Raw genomic sequence first — 17,293 nt, forward strand, 5'->3', positions numbered from 1 at the left:
GTTATACTATTGATGATAAATTATAAATTGAAATCATAAAAAGAAACACATGTTGGTATTCAAATAAAAAAATTTATTTTTACCAAAAACATTTAGCTTTTTGTAATATATCACAGCTTTCAGTATACTTTTCTCCACCTTTTAAATAAGGCGGTGTGAATTCTCTGTAAGCAATACATAATCTTCTTTCATGAATATCTTCTCTGAGTATACAATGTTCCCATAAATATCTAGGTGTTCCATATAAAACTAAAAGTGACCTTCTTGGCATTAATATTCGCACAACATCAATTGGATAATTAACATTATTTACTGGAATGGGCAAACATTCGACATTTGGTATATAGTCTATGTTGTATTGATTACTATATTTGATGTTGTGTGGAGTTAAAGTAAGTACAGTATCGGATTGTAAACTTAATGTTATAATTCTTTCACCCCAAATCCAGCAATCATCTACATGAGGATCAATTGATGCACCGATTTCTGGTCTATATTCCAATGAACACTGTTCTATTGTAAAATAATTCTTCATAATTGGAATTTGATCAAAACGATCTTGAACAAACTTAGTGGATAATGGAAAACCGTTGAAATTTCCCATTGATAAGCGACGCTTTTTAAAGTTACACTTGGGTCCAAAGTTCTAAAAATATATTTTTATTTTTATTTAAATAAAAAATAATAAAGACAAAATGTATTTACTTGTTTTCTACGGCCACTTTGTGATACATCCCAAGGCATAGCATCTAAATTCTTTATTAGCATTGTTTCTTCTTCTTCCGTGATGAATTCATGTTCAATGAAAATACCATCTAAATAGTATGACGTACCAGTATGATTTGGATGGTTTTTATATTCATATGCATTCCAACCACTCCATAGTAAATTGCAGTAAGAACAATATGATGCATTTGATAATTTCTAAAAACAAACTATGTGATGAAAACAATACCAAATAAAAATGAGTAGAATAACAAACTTTTAAGCTTTCAGGATTGACAGTAGGAGTTAAATTGAACTCTTTTTCACATACGAAACAAGTTCTAACTCCTTTACATCCACATAGTTTTGATCTGTCCATCTATAACATTATAACAAATGTAATTATAAGAATTTTTATTCTTATGTATTATGCTTAAGTGTTGAACATATATTCTTTGGAAAATAAATTAAATACAAATTGAACATTTTAGTACTTCAGAAAAATGATTACTATACAATTAATAACAATATAAATATTATCAAATCAGTTATCGTATTCATTAAGTGTTAAGACTCATTAGTTATTACATTATCTATTGCATTATAGCACCAATCACCATTTTTTTTTTTTTTTTGATAAACGTTAATATTAAAATTTGCTTGACAATCTTATAATGTAATTAAATTTAAAAACTTTATATAATTAGTAATTTAAAATTTAGTCTTGTATGAAGAATATTAAATTATGAAGTGAATATGTTAAAGTAGTAATTATAAGTTTGTTGTACACTCTATTCAAACCCTAATTATGGTATGTACCTATGTAGCATACCATATTATGTAGTAGAATCTGCTGAACATAATAATCTTTGAAATGAAAACATAATAACTACTAACTATAAAATTTTTTAATCTTATCGTACATGTACAAATATTATAAAACTTAAAACACATATTGTTTAAAATAAAATAGGTACTAATAGCATAAATTGTGTCCAAATACGAATACATTATTTTTTAACATTAAGAATTCAGGAACAGAAAATGTTATAAGTAACCATTAGCGATTAGCATATTTAATTAAATATATTAATATATAAAATAAAATTACAAAAAAGAAATTTAATACAATTTACTTATCCTAGTTTTTTTAATCAGAACATAGAAATTTAATGCAGTAAGCTAATAATACAAAAAATGTATAAATAGTTAGAAAAGGATACAGACTGTAATGGTTTCAAACATAAATATTTATTAAACTTTTAACTCATACATATTGTTTCCCTTTTTAATTATAATTGCTTCGTTGTTCAATAAGTCTACAATGTTGTAGAAATCTAAAGTAGCAATGTTTAACTGTTTTGAAAGTAACTTCATTTGATCTACACTAAACATTCGTTCTGTTTTACCAAGTCTTTGTAACTCAGCTAATAATTTCTTTGATTGAGCTCGAATTCCTGTTTTTTTTCCACTTTTCTTGAATCCAAATCCGCTAAATTCATCGCATTGAGTTTTTACAAGACTAAAATTAAGTAGTTCAATTATTTCATATGCATCTTTTGCAGTTACTTCTTCTCGAAGTTCTACTTTAGCACGTGCTTGTGCAAGTCTAATACATGATTCTAATTGTCGTACAGTTATTGGAATACCATAGCTTAAATTGTTAGTACGTAGTTCAATAAAAAACTGTTGTAACATTTCTTTGGCTTCATTCGACAGAGTTGGAGACGAAACATATTTTCTCGCATATGCTATATACTTACGTAATTCTGCTTGAGATATATAGTCATTGTTTTTACTGAATTGTGATAGTCGCTCTTTCAGTGAACTAGGAATTTCACAAGAATTATTAATATTATTCTGGGTTTGCTTCAACTTATTTGTATGTATATTAAGCACATGTTCAGTTAGATGTCTATCAGTCAACTCATCTGGTGTGTCTATAAGTAGAAAAATTAAATCAAAACGAGATAACATAGCTTGACTCATTTTTAAATTATCTAATACACTTTTATCTCGGTCATAGTGTCCACCAATTGGATTTGCGGCGGCCATTATAGTAGTACGACAAGGTAAAGAACAAATAACTCCACCTTTCGCAATGCTTATTGTTTGTTGTTCCATAGCTTCCAGTAATGTATTATGATCTTGAGTCATTTTATCAAATTCATCAATACAACAAACACCTTGATCAGCTAAAACAACAGCTCCAGCTTCTAAAGAAAAATCAATACCTTTCTCTCGAGTCAAACTAACAGTAAGTCCAGCTGATGAACATGTACTTCCACAAACAAACACACCTCGAGGTGAAATGTTGCACACAGACTGAAGCATTTGTGATTTTCCAAGACCAGGATCACCAATGACTAAAATATGAATATCTCCACGTGTTTGATTTAAAGTACAATTACTTCCTCCAAATAGTGAAAGCAACATACCAGCTTTCACCATTTCATGACCATAAATACCAGGACATAATGAATTTGCCATTAATTCAAAGAGATGTGGTTTTGAATGGAGTTTTTGGATACAGTAATAATCTCTCATCGTAAATTGAAATGCAGTGCTCGTTACCTTTCCTTTAGATTGGTTTTTATTGTTTTGTATGGATATAACTTCAACATATTGCATAAAAATGTTAGATTCTTTACTTTGAGCATTTTGTTTACCAGTATTACATGATTTTTTTTTTACAATACCAGTTACAGTAACAACATCTCCAGGAATACAAGTATAAACCAAATCATTTGTAAGTTCACATTCAACAGTTCTAGGTACTCTACCACTCTCTCTCTGGTCATCGCTTTGTAATTCTTGAACTCTAATAGTTTGACAGTTAATAGTCTGAGTAAGTGGTGAATTTCTACAAATAGAAAATGAGCGGATACGACATGCAGCATTGCTACATTGTTTTGGTTTTGAAAATATACCATCAGGTTGTTTGATACTTTGAATTGAACCACAGGTATTGCACGAAAATCCCAACCACAAACATTGAAATTTCAAACTGCTGGCTTTTATTACAGTTCCATGAACTAAAATTAGTTTCCCATCTGTATCAGCTCTTAAATTTTTTAAATGAAAAATTGGACCAAAATTTATAATTCTAGGATGAATTATTGGCAAATTTTTGAACTTAGTACTGTCATCATGAATATTTTTATTTAATTCTTCTAATGCATACTGATGAATAGCAAGTCCTAAACATTGCAATGTGTAATTTGGGCGGTTTGTTAAATCATCCCAAAATTGTGACCAGACTGAGGTGAAATCTTCATCTTGGTTTAAGGAATCTACATTTAGAAGATATGATTTATTTTCTACGAGTTGTTCAATAGAAATATTTTGTTCATGTATGTTTAAAAATGATACACAAGCCAAAATACACTTTACTGCCATACTATTTTCATCATATTTTTCATTTGGAAAATAAAGTTGCCATCCATAAAATGGACATTCTTCAAAATGTTCATTATTAATATTCACATCAGATTCAATATTTATAGTATTTTTTGGTTGATTATTTTTACTTTTATACTTTTTCCAATGTCCGCCACCTCTCCATTTATTTTGATTAGGATTACTCATAACAGTATTCCACAAAATAAACTGAAAGTAATCAAAATTTTATTTTATTACTAATCTACATAAATATAAATACAAATCATAAAATATTTATTTTCAATTATCTAAGCTTTTAAAGAATACATGGTAGTAGTTAGGTATCTTATGACAAATATAAAATTAAATACAATCACTAAACAACACAAATTAACAATGAAAACATACATCTACCAAATAAAAATTTAAATTTAACTTATTATCGTGTACATTTTAATTGGAAAATAAAAATACCAACCACTTATATCAATAAATGTTGAATAATATATTTAATAGACAACTTAAGTTAAATGATTTTTAAAAAAAAAACATGGTACATCATATTATAACTATATTTTATTAAATAGGTAAACTTACTTTGGAATTAAACGTCAGCAATTCAATGAATATACGTACAACTATTTTAAAAAAAGCAAATGTTTTAGAAATTAATTTGACATGAAAACTAACATTTCTAAAGTATAACTAGTATATGGAATACTTGTGTGTTGTTGTATACCTAAATTATTATTATTTATTCGGTACCTACTGGTAGATAAAATGTTAAATGTTCCATAAAAATTAATCTGAATACTGAGTAGATCCTAACTATGAAATATAAATTAAGTAGGTATTCACAGTTTTAGTGTTTTACTATTAACTGACTCAGACTGTGTAATATGTTGTAATCTACTCTCTACACTCTACAGGCAACAATTACGTAATTTATCATATTTATGTTCGATGTTAACAGTTTTAAATAATTTATAAACATAAGATATTATTATTATTATTATGGTGATAAGAAATGTTCATGTGGTTTTTCCATGATAAATAGCGTCATAGCGATAAGAATATTTCAAAACATTGATAAATTATTTATTTCCAAATACTTAAACTTATTCCATGCCTTAATGCTTATTCCAATTTAAGTTTCATTGCCATTTGCCGGCTTTACGTACTATTGTTGCAACGAAGCTTAACGAATAAAAATCTATTAATGGAGTAAAATTTAATGGACCACTTCGCGAGTAGCTATAACGACAAGCAGTAAGTACACCACAGATTTTATATTATAGGATCTCAAATCTGTACTAACACTTGTATCAGTGCTGTATACACAAACAAATTGGTAGGAATCAGCCATGATTAAATAGACTATGGATCAGGTAAGTTTAATATAATAGCTTTACCTACGAAAAATTCAAACATAATTGTAATAGCAAATGCTAATAAAAAACTTATTTACATAGATTATGTAATACGTTATTTATAACATATCATAAGTAGTAATAATTAATATTGATGTTTTTCTAAATAGTTTTTAATGTTAAATTAAAAGACTGAAGACAGTTTAAGATGTCTCTAGCAGAAGAGTTACTTGCTGATTTGGAAGAAGATGGCTACGATGATGATGAGCCAATGGTTGTACAAGAGGAGACTCCTCATGAACTGCAAGATAACACTTTGATTCCCAAACAGACTGGTATTTTTTATTAAATATATTGTTTGCCTAAATTACAAAAATTATTTTTTTAACCCTTTTGTAGATTTTAAAAATGCCAAAATCCGCGATCTTGCAAAGTTACGGGATTCAGAGCGTTTAGTGAATATAATGCAGCAGATTGATATATTTCAGAGCAGACAAAGGAGAGCTGAAGATGAATTAGGACCCGTTGAGTCTGATCCTGAATATATCTTAATTGTGGATGCAAACAATTTGATTGTAGAGATTGATGATGAAATTCGTAAGATATTGAAAATCTGATGTATTAAAAAACATAAATAGTTACTAATTGTTATTATTTCTTTAGTAATCATACATAAATTTGTTCGAGATAAATATTCAAAACGATTTCCAGAGTTAGAGTCTTTAGTTGTTGGCCCATTAGAATATGTGCAAACAGTTAAAGAACTGGGTAATACTCTTGAACAATCAAAAAACAATGAAGTACTTCCAACATTTCTTACTCAAGCTACTATTATGGTTGTTTCTGTCACTGCGTCAACTACACAAGGGTAAAATTAGATATTTAAAGCCATACTTAAAGTTATAAAAAACTGACTTAATTCACATAATCACATATATTAGTAAATTATTTACAAATTGCTGTTTTTATTTATATGATAAACTATAAATTTCGAGAGTAATATTCTTTATCTTGTGCAAGTTATAATCTCAGTACCTATATTTATTATTTATTCAATTTCTTCATAATTTTAAATCTCAAATGATTGAATATTTATATAGATTATTAATTATTAAGGTTGTTTTTATTTAGCCTAAATTTTTATTTAATTTTTGTATTTTAGACAATTTTTAAATGAAAATGAACTATTTGAAGTCCGTGAAGCTTGTGATATGGCTATTGACCTTAATAAATTAAAATTGAAAGTTTATGAATATGTAGAGAGTAGAATGACATACATAGCGCCTAATCTTTCTGTTATTGTTGGTGCATCAACAGCTGCAAAAATTATGGGTAACTTATATAGAGTTTTGTATATATTTTATATTAATAACATCTATATTAATATGTGTATTTATTTAATTTTATTAGGTGTAGCTGGAGGCTTGACGAATTTATCAAAAATGCCAGCATGTAATGTGTTATTATTAGGTTCTCAAAAAAAACTTTTATCAGGTTTTTCACAAGTTAATGCAATGCCGCACACTGGTTTTATTTTTCATTGCTCTTTAGTACAAAATAATCCACCAGTAAGAAATATTTATTAAATTATATATTCAATTTAACAAGTTATACTTAATTTAGATTAACAATTCTTTAGGATTTACGAAGGAAAGCAGCTAGGCTTGTTGCGACTAAAAGTACATTAGCTGCAAGAGTTGATGCTGCACATGAGAGTCTTGATGGACATATAGGAATGACATTAAAAGAAGATATTGAAAAAAAATTGGACAAATTAACGGTTGTTATATTATATTTTGTATTTGTTTGTTTTAAATTATAATTAATGTATTATTTAAAATTTATAGGAACCACCTCCAGTTAAATTTATCAAGCCTCTACCCAAGCCAATAGACCCAGGTCGAAAGAAGCGAGGCGGTAAAAGAGTACGAAAAATGAAGGAACGTTATGCTGTTACAGAGCTACGTAAACAAGCAAACAGAATGAATTTTGCAGATGTAAATATTACAAAAATATATTTAAAACAATTAATTTTTATTTACTGTTAAAACATTTTTATTTAAATTAAGATTGAAGATGACGCATATCAAGAAGACTTAGGATATACTCGAGGAACCATTGGAAAGTCAGGAACTGGTAGAATTCGTCATGCACAAGTTGATGAAAAAACCAAAGTGCGAATTTCAAAGACACTTCAAAAAAATTTACAAAAACAGCAAGCATGGGGTGGTGCTACTTCAGTTAAAAAACAAGTATCTGGTACTGCATCTAGTGTAGCCTTCACTCCCCTTCAAGTAAGTTGTATTTTAAATAGCCATTACATTTTTATGAAAGATTACATATTATGATAAGATGCGAGAGATATAAGATTGATTTAATTTATACTACTAAGTGTTATTGTTCATCATGCATCATTAACACATACTATGTAATTTTTAAATAAATGTCAAAACTAACTTATATAAAAATGTATTATAAACTATACAAACTATTTAAGAGGACATCATGCAAGAATGTGTTGTCTCCTTTTTGCAAAAACGCATAGCAAATTAAAATATAGCAAATACCACATTCTAAGCAAATTATAAGCATTTTAAAATGCATAAATAACTGACAGTTTTACAATGCTCATAACTAAGTTTAAAATTAAAATATAAGAAAACCTACACCATTGACTAGATAGTATTTTCTAAATTTGGTATTATGTAAATTCACTCAACAACTAAACAAAACGGAGTTAAATTAATCATTCAGAACGTACAATTTGCTATGTTATACGGAGACACTACATGAGGTATGCTGTCCTCTTAAAAGTTAAATGAGCTAGACATCTCGTGCAAATTACTCTGATAATTACTCTAAAATGAAAATAATAGTATTTTGTCCTCTTAAAAGTGGAAGAAAATATTGTGTATTACTCTATGAACTATAAAAAAACAAATAAATAAGGAAAGATAAGATTAGTATGATCATTTTATTGCATTTACAGGGTGAGCCATAATGTTTTTTTTTTCATTTCACTATGTTTTATCATTTTATAAGTAAATAACTATTTCAAACTTGATCATTTAACATGGCCTTGAACAATGAATATGCCACATCTTTTTCATCACATCTATCTCGTTTTTAATTGTCACTTTTTTTATTCTGTTTAATTATAGGTAATTTAATAAACATTTGTTATGTCTTCTTACTCTACTTTGAATAGTGCTTGGTGATTAATTTTATATTAATGTGTATTAATATTTAATGACAATTTTCTTTAAAAAGGTCATGCTTAGTAAATCGCCATCAATGAATTAAACTGATTTAATATGGTTTAATATTTTGGACATTTTTTTTTTTTGTATAAATAGTTAATTAATAATTTCTCTTTTTCTTTTTTAGGGATTAGAAATAGTGAATCCACAAGCAGCTGAAATAAAAAATTCTGGCATAAATTCAGCTAGATATTTTTCCAATACTGCAAGTTTTGTAAACGTACATAATAAACAATAATAAAACCTAAAAGGTGTCATGTTATGTATAAAAAAATAACTATTTTTATTTTTTAAATAAATTATCTCATAAATGTGAAAATATCAAATAATTATGATTCTAATAAACAGTGTTCTACATGCAAAGGTTAAAAGAATATTTTACTGATAACCTGTTTTTGATAAGATAAACAAATATAGCAACAAGTTTAGCAAACAAGTTATTTTTCAACAGTTTTTAATTATCTATGGACTGTTAATATAATCCAAGATCAAATATTTATAGTTACTAATATTATTGTACAGCTATAAAACTTTAAATAACCATGAATTGCTTAAATTCTAGTCCTTTAAAACCACTTAAGTTTTTGAAGTATGTTCATCTGTCTCTAAGAAAAAGCAGTAGTTTTTTAATTAATGACAGTAAATATTCATTTCTCAAAGAACTTGGCTTAAGCGAAGAAAATGTAGGTGTGTATGACGGACAATGGGACGCAAATGGAAATGTTGGTATAACATAAGTGTTATAGGATTATTTAAATTTCTGTAAATTACTCTACAGGTAACTACATCGTTTTGTCCAGCAAATGGTCTGCCAATTGCTTCAGTACGTAATGGTAATGAAGAAGATTATGATAGATGTGTCTCAAATGCTCTTGAAGCATGGAAGATATGGTCTGATATGCCTGCACCAAAACGTGGTGAAATCGTTAGGCAAATTGGTAGCGCGTTTAGACAAAAATTAGAGCCACTTGGAAAATTGGTATCATTGGAAATGGGTAAAATCATATGACTAATTGTTATCGTGGCAGATTTAATTATTTAATACTTACTGTTGACGTTGTAGGTAAAATTTTGGGAGAAGGTATCGGTGAAGTCCAAGAGTATATTGATATTTGTGATTATGCTGTTGGTATGTCAAGAATGTTTAATGGTTCAATATTTCCTTCTGAAAGACCAAATCATGTTATGTTGGAGCAATGGAATCCATTGGGACTAGTAGGAATTATTAGTGCATTTAATTTTCCTGTAGCAGTTTATGGTTGGAATAGTGCTATCTCCATGGTATTCTTTACTATAAGTTTTAGTTTTTTTTAAATTAAATTAAATTAAAATATCTTATTATAAATTATAGATATGTGGTAATGTTGTAATATGGAAAGGAGCACCAACTACTTCTCTTACTTCAATTGCAACTACAAAAATTTTAGCATCAGTCTTAGAAAAAAATAATATTCCGGGAGCTGTTCTATCTTTGTGTACTGGTGATGTTGATATTGGGGTGTCAATGGTTAATGACAAAAGGGTGAATTTAGTTTCTTTTACTGGAAGTAGTTCTGTTGGCCAAAAAGTTAGTTGATTTTAATATTATTAGTTTGAGGCCTCATTATATTTGTATATTATTGAAAATATATTAATTCAGGTTGGTGTGGAAGTGCAAAAACGATTTGGTCGTGTATTATTAGAACTGGGCGGTAATAATGCTATTATTGTTACTCCTGATGCTAATCTTGAAATGGTATCGCAATCTGTGGTTTTTGCGTGTTGTGGAACAGCTGGGCAAAGATGTACCACTACCAGAAGATTAATTTTGCATAAATCGATTTATAATACTGTTTTGGTAAACTTGGTTAAGGCATATTCTAATGTTTTAAAAAGATTGGGAGATCCGCTTGATGTAACTACTCTTTATGGTCCTATGCATTCATCAACAGCTGTGGAAAATTTTAAGCAAACAATATCTGAGGCTATTGAGGCTGGAGGACAAATTGAATTTGGAGGAAAAGTAATATTTTGTTTTATTATTAAGTATAAGAATTCTTATAATGTAATATAGTTGTGAACAATTCAATTTAAAATATAGGTTTTAGATAGACCTGGTTATTTTGTTGAACCTACCATTATATCAGGTTTGAGGTTTGATTCACCTGTAGTACGCCGTGAAACATTTGCTCCTATTGTTTATGTATTAAAGTATGATACTTTGGAAGAAGCTATTGAGTGGAATAATAGTGTAGATCAAGGATTATCATCTAGTATCTTCACTAATGATGTTGGAACAGTATTCAAAGTATGTATATTGTACCTACATCAAAATACATGTTTATAACTAAACATGAGGGCTTCTAGTAAAAACCTTATTTATGCACCTATCAGTGTTGGGTAAATTACTTTTGAAAAGTAATACAATTACGTTATTCAATACATTAAATATTTTTATTTAAATTACATTTGCGTTTACCAACATAATTTTTAGTATGAACCAAATTTATAAGTATTAATTCCAGTTACCTTTAATAATATTAATTATTATCTAGAGCTTTTGGAATCATTAATAAATTTAATTGATTTTTAATTTTTCTCTAATATCCTAAACCCTAGGTTTTGTACTTTTTTCATGAGTTTTTACATTTGTACGTTATTTTAATAACATGGACAATAACACGTTACTCTGTAGAAATTACTTTTTAAAAGTAATTTTGTTATAATTTGTGTTAATTTAAATAAAATATAATGAAATTACTGAGTAGTTAAATCTTCTGAAATATCTTCTCCTCTTGTGCCTTTGCTATCTGGTATTTCAAAGATGTTAGTTACTATTTTAAATCCGTTATTCTTCGAAATGACATTCTCCATTTTGGTTGCTATTGTTTGCCTTATTTTATAGTAGATGTCCGGTAAATCTTATCAGTATGTGATAAATTTAATCACAATATTAATAAAAAATATTATTTTTGAATACTATACAAATTTCCTTTAAAAACTAAAATTTTAGAAAAATGCCCCCACATTGTATAAAAACCACAAAAAATGATGTTACAAAACAAAACATTCAAAATAAAATGAGGATGTTGGGGAGCATGAAACAAATTTTTAGGTCATATAGCATTGTATAGAATCAAAAGGGAAAATAATGCAAAAGTTATCAACATCCTAAGTAGTAATCATTGGATATTAACAACTATACTGACACGATCTGCCCACCACTGATCATTATTGTCAACCTAAAGTTGATAACATAGTCTAATATACTTGAAATTGTGTAGAAACTATTTTACTTTTAAACATTAAATTTTTCAAACGTGTACATATATGCTTTTAATTTTAGACCAATTTTACACTCAAAATTCGTTCTTATTTTTTCAAATATGCATTTATATACAAAATAAAATTTTCAATGTAACCTATTTGTGTTTTGAAATATAATTATGCATCACACATTGTTCTGCAACCTTTCTAGTCAAATATGAAAAAAAAAACTAGAATTCCTCAGCTCTATTTAGGACATTTTACCTATTTTAAAGTGGAAGCAACAACAAATTTTTGTTTTAATTAATAAATGTACAAGATTACTGATTAAACTTAGTTAGAATTTTAATTTACAAATAATTTGTTTCTAACAATAATTAGTTTTTAAAATTTACTCAAATGTTTGTCCAACCTAACCTCCAATTTTTCCACTCTTTCTTTTTTTTAAGATAAGTTGAACAATAGTTAAAAGTAATGGAAATTATAAAAATTAACACATTTAAAATTTGTTCATTTTAATTGTATTATTTAATTAACATAAGTATTTATGTCTTCTGACCTCTCAGTATCTAAAATACAAAAAGTATTTTAAAAATATCTTGACTATAAAATTAATATGGGCAAAATTGTGTTTATTACTGGTTATTTGTAAATTTCCACTTACTTAAAATTTATCAATTAGAATCTGAAGTAAAAAATTAGCATTGTTATTAAACAAATTATATTGAAGGGGTTAAAAATTAAATATCTTCTCAAAAAGTGTATTTTAAGTTTTTTTCCTTTCCCCTACCAAAAACCTGATTCCAATTAATGATCCTTCATCTGAAATATTTAGTGATACCTCTCAGTGTAAACATATATTTTAATTATACATTGTATTATATTTTAATATTTTACTATTACGTATTAATTTTAGTAATTTATTTGTCTAGTGGACTGGCCACAGAGGATCAGATTGTGGTATTGTTAATGTTAATATACCAACAAACGGAGCAGAGATTGGTGGTGCATTTGGTGGTGAAAAGCATACTGGTGGTGGACGAGAGTCTGGTTCAGATTCTTGGAAACAGTATATGAGAAGATCAACTATTACAATTAATCATGGATCTGGATTAACATTGGCTCAGGGCATTAAATTTGAATAATATAATTTAATACACAAATTTTAATTAAAAATTAAAAATATTGAAGATTATTTTACATTTAATTATTATTAATTTGAAATTTCCAAGATAATAATATTTGTATAGATGTTTAACATGATATGTTATTCCAACCATTTATTAATTTGAAATTATTTATATTAAATACATTCCAATTTCCTACTTATATTTTTCAGATAAGGTATACTTAAGGTATAATGTATAATCATTTAATATTTGAAAAAACAAACACATAAGTAGACTAATCTCAGCTCACAATAGTTATTTATGGCTTTTACAGTATAACATAATAAGTAAAATTATTGTCAATGAAGTGAATTGACTTTTGAGTGTCTAATAATTGCAATTCCTTGTATTTTATGAATTTTTCTCAGTTTAATAATGATTTACATTTTTTATTAAAATATTATAACAATGTTCTGTGGTGTAATATAATTTGTAATTTTTTGAATTCTTATTCAATTTCTTTTAGTTTAAAGCATTGGTTTCTGAAGGGTGTGTTGTGGCACACTAATTTGCCAGATTCATAAAATATCTATATTCTTACTTTTCAGTGACATTTAGTATTGCTATTAACTTTTGAGCCAATACCGCCTTATTCGTCTTTGTGAATGGGTTTGTGGTACAAAAAACAATAGATTAAAATGTGTTAATCTAAAAGTCATTGTGTCAATAAAATAAACGTAGTTATAAGTTTCAAGTACTTTGAATAATATTTTTCAATTACATTGTTGATATAATAGAAGTTGTTTATCTTTATTTAAGAGGATACCACACTTGCATGTGTTGTCTCTATCTTACAAAAATACAACATAGTACATTTTACATTAACAATAATCTATTTCATCTGTTATTTTTAAATAAGAGTGAATTGACCAATAATACAATTTAAAGGTATTATTATTATCTAGGGCATCTAGAAGATTTTATTGATATTGTTTTTAACTAAATTATGATCATTTTAATGTGTACAGACGTTTAAAAATGGTCTTAACTTGCTTCTTCATAAAAATATTAATATAAAAGCCTCTATAAGATGCCCTAGATAATATTATTTTATTTAAATTGTATGAGGTTAATTCACTCTAGTTTTAGAAATTACAGAATAAAATGTATTATTGTGAACGGAAAATTTGCCATGTTGTATAACAGACTAGACAGAGACAGCACATGCGGGTGTGGTGTCCTCTTAAATATCTAATTTCGTATTTTCGTCCTAATTTCTACTTTACAGGTTTAAAGTTCAAATGATTACAAAAAAAAACTCTTGTATACATGTATCTTTAAAAACAAGTTATAAGGAACCTTTTATTTTTTAAATTTTTATAAATAGTTCAAAAAACATCATAATTTTAATTTAAAAAAATATACCATGTATATAAAATACTAATTCAAACATTTGGTGAAAAATTCAAATACCTGCAGATTTATTTTTGAATTACAAAAAAAAGAATATAGATTTTGCCAAAAACTGATTTTCATTGTAAATTTCCATATTTTTCCCCCTTAATTAAAAGTACCTAGGTACTGGATATTTTTACTTTTGATCTCCTGAGGCCCAAAGTACTAACTATATTCAATTTACAGCCAGAAGATATTGTTTGAATTGAAAACATAAGAATTTTAATTGCTTCAAAAGGTGATGAGGTTAAAAAAGGAAAAAAGAAGAAACTTAAACACGCACACACACGCGCACATATATTAATAATATGATCAATACATTTATCATTCTGCGGCTCAGAATCTAAAATGGGATTAAAAAATGGCTACGATAGTCGGATAATACGTATATCTAGGAAGTAAGAATTCTTGTTTTTTGGTAAATAGCAATATGATACTATTGGTTAGGCTTCAATGATTTTTATTTGACAAGCACAGCACATGACAGTGTAGGTATTATTTTCTTTTACGGAAATCCTAGTACCTACTTATTACTTATTGAATTCAATTTATTATTTTATAAAACTATCCATTATTGCCATGTCTATGACGGAGTTGTATTTACTTGAATATATGTAACTGTAAGGCTCTGTTGTGAATCGCTAATACAAGAGAATATTGATCCTTGTGAGTTGTAAGGCTCAAAGGCTGTGAATAAGTAAGCCGATGTCTCTTTGCGAAAAAATTATTCCGACTATTTTTATTTTATGGTTATTCTAATTTGTTCCAAGATTAATTTTAACAAATTTCAACTTTTCAGTGTTAATGTTTACGAATGTGATGGTATCATAATTATTCATAAGTTCAGCAAGGCACCAGTGGTTAGTACCTGCACAACCTGCAGGCGCAACAATCAGCATAGCCGTTATAGGTACACTCATTATAGAAAAAGATTTGACTTCAACTAAAATAAATTACGTATTCAAAAGGTAGCTACTTCTTATAGTTTATACCGCATGCCGCATGCTTATAAATTTTGTTTTGTTTAAAACAATATTTTGTTACATTCAGTGCAATCGCAGTGAAGTACCTAATATTTATTTTTTATTTAGATATTAGGTATCTGATGCCTGATGAAGTTAATACACTTTAATAATACATGTTATGTTTATATTATACTAAGCAGGTATAAATTACAATGTTATAAATTACTTGTCATCTGATGATTATTATTACTAAATTATTTATTGTGGTTATAATAATGCATTAACAATTACATATTTACAAACATTATATATTCCTTAAAGATATACTGAAACCATGATCAAATTATCGAAGTATTTTTTAATTATTTAGCATATTTTTCTATTGTTCCGAGGTTCAGTGTTTAAGATTATACAATCTCTGTAAAATAATACAACCTGACCGCTGACAGCTGCGATTCGAGTAGGTAACCTACTCGTTCACCATTACAGTCCGCATTTTGTGTGACGGAGCCTGTGGAGCCGGTGGTCACACCATCCATTGACAAAATTCAAAATTGTAGAAAAATCATTTTTATTTTTTTAGAAAATAGTAGGTATACAATGTGTACCTAAGGGAGGGAGAAGTCAGTGACCGACCAGCGTCATATAATGGTATACCTTAAATTATGAAAAACCTTTTAAAGAGGGGGGTTCTTATTCTTTTATTTTTTATTGGGTACTTTCAAAAATGCAGAATTTTTCTTTACTTCTTTTAATCATTTAATAAATAAAGATAATTTGTACATTTCTGATTTAGTTTTGTACTTTTGTTAATTAATAGAGCTTCAAAATAGATATAACATTACAAAAAAAATTACGATAAAAAGTCAAATTTTTAAAATACCTACTTCAGCAAATGTTCGGTTTCTGTAGGTTAAGTTTTGTTAAAAAAAGGAGTTAAATTGTCAATAACTGAAAAATAAAAGAGTTTGACCCCCGTTGACCCTTCGTTTAAAGAGATTTTTTCATACCTTCCTAACTTAGGGTAATATTATTTATTATGATTTATGGTACCTGCAGTACAGTATACTGTTTATACAAGAGTGAAATTTCAATGAAAAAACTTGGGGTGCTGAAGTTCCTTTTTTTTCATATTATTTTATGGTCTTTGATACCAGCATAATGACTATTAAAATGTAAATCAACATGAAAAAAATTGCAGGTTCTAATTTTAAAATTGGATATGCTAAGCACACCCCCTCCCTCCAATTGCGGCTATGTGTAAATACTATCATTATAATTTGGCGCCCGACGGACACTTCCTTTCAGGACACATTGTATAATCAATGATTCAAATACGTTTTACGTGACACTTGTAACAGAATTGTTAAATTTTGTTGGAGTCAATAGAGTATACTTATACTTTTCTAATACAAATATATAATTGAATCAAATTTGTACCAATCTAGATTCTAAATAGAACATACATTCTAAACATACAATCAAGGACGATTAAATAAATAAATCCATTTTATGTATAATATTTAAATTTCTTACAAATATAGTAGCTAGTATGGTGTCCATATATAGTCTATACAGTATCGAAAATATAGGGACAATAGAGTTCCGAGACCCGGATAGCTGGATTATATTTTGAATTAAAAAGAGTAATATTATTATAGGTATACGAATATCAAAATTCAAAGTATTATAATTGCATTATATATTTCTAAAAATGTAATATAGAATATTGTATATTATGTATAAAATGTAACTGTTGAGCTATCATAGCTTTTGCTAATAGCTAATTAAATAAAAAAAAA

General features: G+C 27.4%; 4 protein-coding genes and 2 long non-coding RNA genes across 9 annotated transcripts; 4 read left to right on the plus strand and 2 right to left on the minus strand.

Annotated features, from left to right (window-relative positions):
* Nucleotides 1–52: 52 nt before the first annotated feature.
* Nucleotides 53–5,045, minus strand: LOC111027474 (alpha-ketoglutarate-dependent dioxygenase alkB homolog 4). The gene is made up of 4 exons (XM_022305860.1): nucleotides 4,856–5,045; nucleotides 983–1,084; nucleotides 706–924; nucleotides 53–646 (listed from the first exon to the last, which is right to left on the minus strand). The coding sequence occupies exons 1-4, from the start codon at nucleotides 4,880–4,882 to the stop codon at nucleotides 80–82; spliced, it is 915 nt and encodes a 304-aa protein (XP_022161552.1). The 5' UTR covers nucleotides 4,883–5,045; the 3' UTR covers nucleotides 53–79.
* On the plus strand, nucleotides 1,411–2,948 carry LOC111027476. The gene is made up of 3 exons (XR_002603783.1): nucleotides 1,411–1,516; nucleotides 2,732–2,777; nucleotides 2,832–2,948. It is a non-coding gene; the product is annotated as an uncharacterized LOC111027476 (long non-coding RNA).
* Nucleotides 1,510–8,814, minus strand: LOC111027471 (DNA helicase MCM8-like). Of its 2 annotated transcripts, none has more exons than XM_022305853.1 (3): nucleotides 7,946–8,814; nucleotides 4,684–4,724; nucleotides 1,510–4,314 (listed from the first exon to the last, which is right to left on the minus strand). In XM_022305853.1, exons 1-3 carry the CDS (start codon nucleotides 8,058–8,060, stop codon nucleotides 1,960–1,962), a joined length of 2,511 nt encoding a protein of 836 aa, XP_022161545.1. In that variant the 5' UTR covers nucleotides 8,061–8,814; the 3' UTR covers nucleotides 1,510–1,959. The 2 variants fall into 2 exon arrangements, with proteins under 2 accessions (XP_022161545.1, XP_022161546.1); XM_022305854.1 differs by lacking the exon at nucleotides 7,946–8,814 and adding an exon at nucleotides 4,826–4,865.
* Nucleotides 5,186–9,079, plus strand: LOC111027473 (U4/U6 small nuclear ribonucleoprotein Prp31). Of its 3 annotated transcripts, none has more exons than XM_022305856.1 (10): nucleotides 5,186–5,355; nucleotides 5,627–5,791; nucleotides 5,856–6,053; nucleotides 6,120–6,324; nucleotides 6,619–6,788; nucleotides 6,867–7,024; nucleotides 7,096–7,236; nucleotides 7,304–7,453; nucleotides 7,526–7,750; nucleotides 8,844–9,079. In XM_022305856.1, the coding sequence occupies exons 2-10, from the start codon at nucleotides 5,665–5,667 to the stop codon at nucleotides 8,952–8,954; spliced, it is 1,485 nt and encodes a 494-aa protein (XP_022161548.1). In that variant the 5' UTR covers nucleotides 5,186–5,355; nucleotides 5,627–5,664; the 3' UTR covers nucleotides 8,955–9,079. The 3 variants fall into 3 exon arrangements, with proteins under 3 accessions (XP_022161548.1, XP_022161549.1, XP_022161550.1); XM_022305857.1 differs by having other exon boundaries at nucleotides 5,210–5,355; nucleotides 5,648–5,791; XM_022305858.1 differs by lacking the exon at nucleotides 5,186–5,355 and adding an exon at nucleotides 5,380–5,474.
* Nucleotides 9,080–9,158: 79 nt separating this feature from the next.
* LOC111027472 (putative aldehyde dehydrogenase family 7 member A1 homolog) lies at nucleotides 9,159–13,576 on the plus strand. The gene is made up of 7 exons (XM_022305855.1): nucleotides 9,159–9,438; nucleotides 9,495–9,711; nucleotides 9,780–9,997; nucleotides 10,068–10,283; nucleotides 10,356–10,718; nucleotides 10,797–11,003; nucleotides 12,895–13,576. The coding sequence occupies exons 1-7, from the start codon at nucleotides 9,259–9,261 to the stop codon at nucleotides 13,105–13,107; spliced, it is 1,614 nt and encodes a 537-aa protein (XP_022161547.1). The 5' UTR covers nucleotides 9,159–9,258; the 3' UTR covers nucleotides 13,108–13,576.
* Nucleotides 13,577–14,036: 460 nt separating this feature from the next.
* LOC111027483 lies at nucleotides 14,037–15,628 on the plus strand. The gene is made up of 3 exons (XR_002603784.1): nucleotides 14,037–14,924; nucleotides 15,326–15,494; nucleotides 15,618–15,628. It is a non-coding gene; the product is annotated as an uncharacterized LOC111027483 (long non-coding RNA).
* The last annotated feature ends 1,665 nt before the right edge of the window (nucleotides 15,629–17,293 follow it).

The sequence above is a fragment of the Myzus persicae genome, unplaced genomic scaffold (genome assembly GCF_001856785.1).
Source record: "Myzus persicae strain clone G006 unplaced genomic scaffold, MPER_G0061.0, whole genome shotgun sequence".
NCBI classification, from domain to species: domain Eukaryota; kingdom Metazoa; phylum Arthropoda; class Insecta; order Hemiptera; family Aphididae; genus Myzus; species Myzus persicae.

Excerpts from the sequence above, each read along its gene's own strand:
- LOC111027474 (XM_022305860.1), bottom strand. The coding sequence starts at position 4,882 with ATGGAACATTTAACATTTTATCTACCA. Across the intron at positions 1,085-4,855 it reads ATTTAACATTTTATCTACCA|ATGGACAGATCAAAACTATG; the intron begins GTAGGTACCGAA and ends ATAATGTTATAG. Across the intron at positions 647-705 it reads AAAGTGGCCGTAGAAAACAA|AACTTTGGACCCAAGTGTAA; the intron begins GTAAATACATTT and ends ATATATTTTTAG.
- LOC111027473 (XM_022305856.1), top strand. The coding sequence starts at position 5,665 with ATGTCTCTAGCAGAAGAGTTACTTGCTGATTTGGAAGAAGATGGCTAC. Across the intron at positions 6,325-6,618 it reads ACTGCGTCAACTACACAAGG|ACAATTTTTAAATGAAAATG; the intron begins GTAAAATTAGAT and ends TTTGTATTTTAG. Across the intron at positions 7,454-7,525 it reads ACAGAATGAATTTTGCAGAT|ATTGAAGATGACGCATATCA; the intron begins GTAAATATTACA and ends ATTTAAATTAAG.
- LOC111027471 (XM_022305853.1), bottom strand. The coding sequence starts at position 8,060 with ATGCATTTTAAAATGCTTATAATTTGCTTAGAATGTGGTATTTGCTAT. Across the intron at positions 4,725-7,945 it reads GCATGATGTCCTCTTAAATA|TTGTACGTATATTCATTGAA; the intron begins GTTTGTATAGTT and ends TTTTTAAAATAG. Across the intron at positions 4,315-4,683 it reads TGCTGACGTTTAATTCCAAA|TTTATTTTGTGGAATACTGT; the intron begins GTAAGTTTACCT and ends GATTACTTTCAG.
- LOC111027472 (XM_022305855.1), top strand. The coding sequence starts at position 9,259 with ATGAATTGCTTAAATTCTAGTCCTTTAAAACCACTTAAGTTTTTGAAG. Across the intron at positions 10,719-10,796 it reads AAATTGAATTTGGAGGAAAA|GTTTTAGATAGACCTGGTTA; the intron begins GTAATATTTTGT and ends TTTAAAATATAG. Across the intron at positions 11,004-12,894 it reads ATGTTGGAACAGTATTCAAA|TGGACTGGCCACAGAGGATC; the intron begins GTATGTATATTG and ends TTATTTGTCTAG.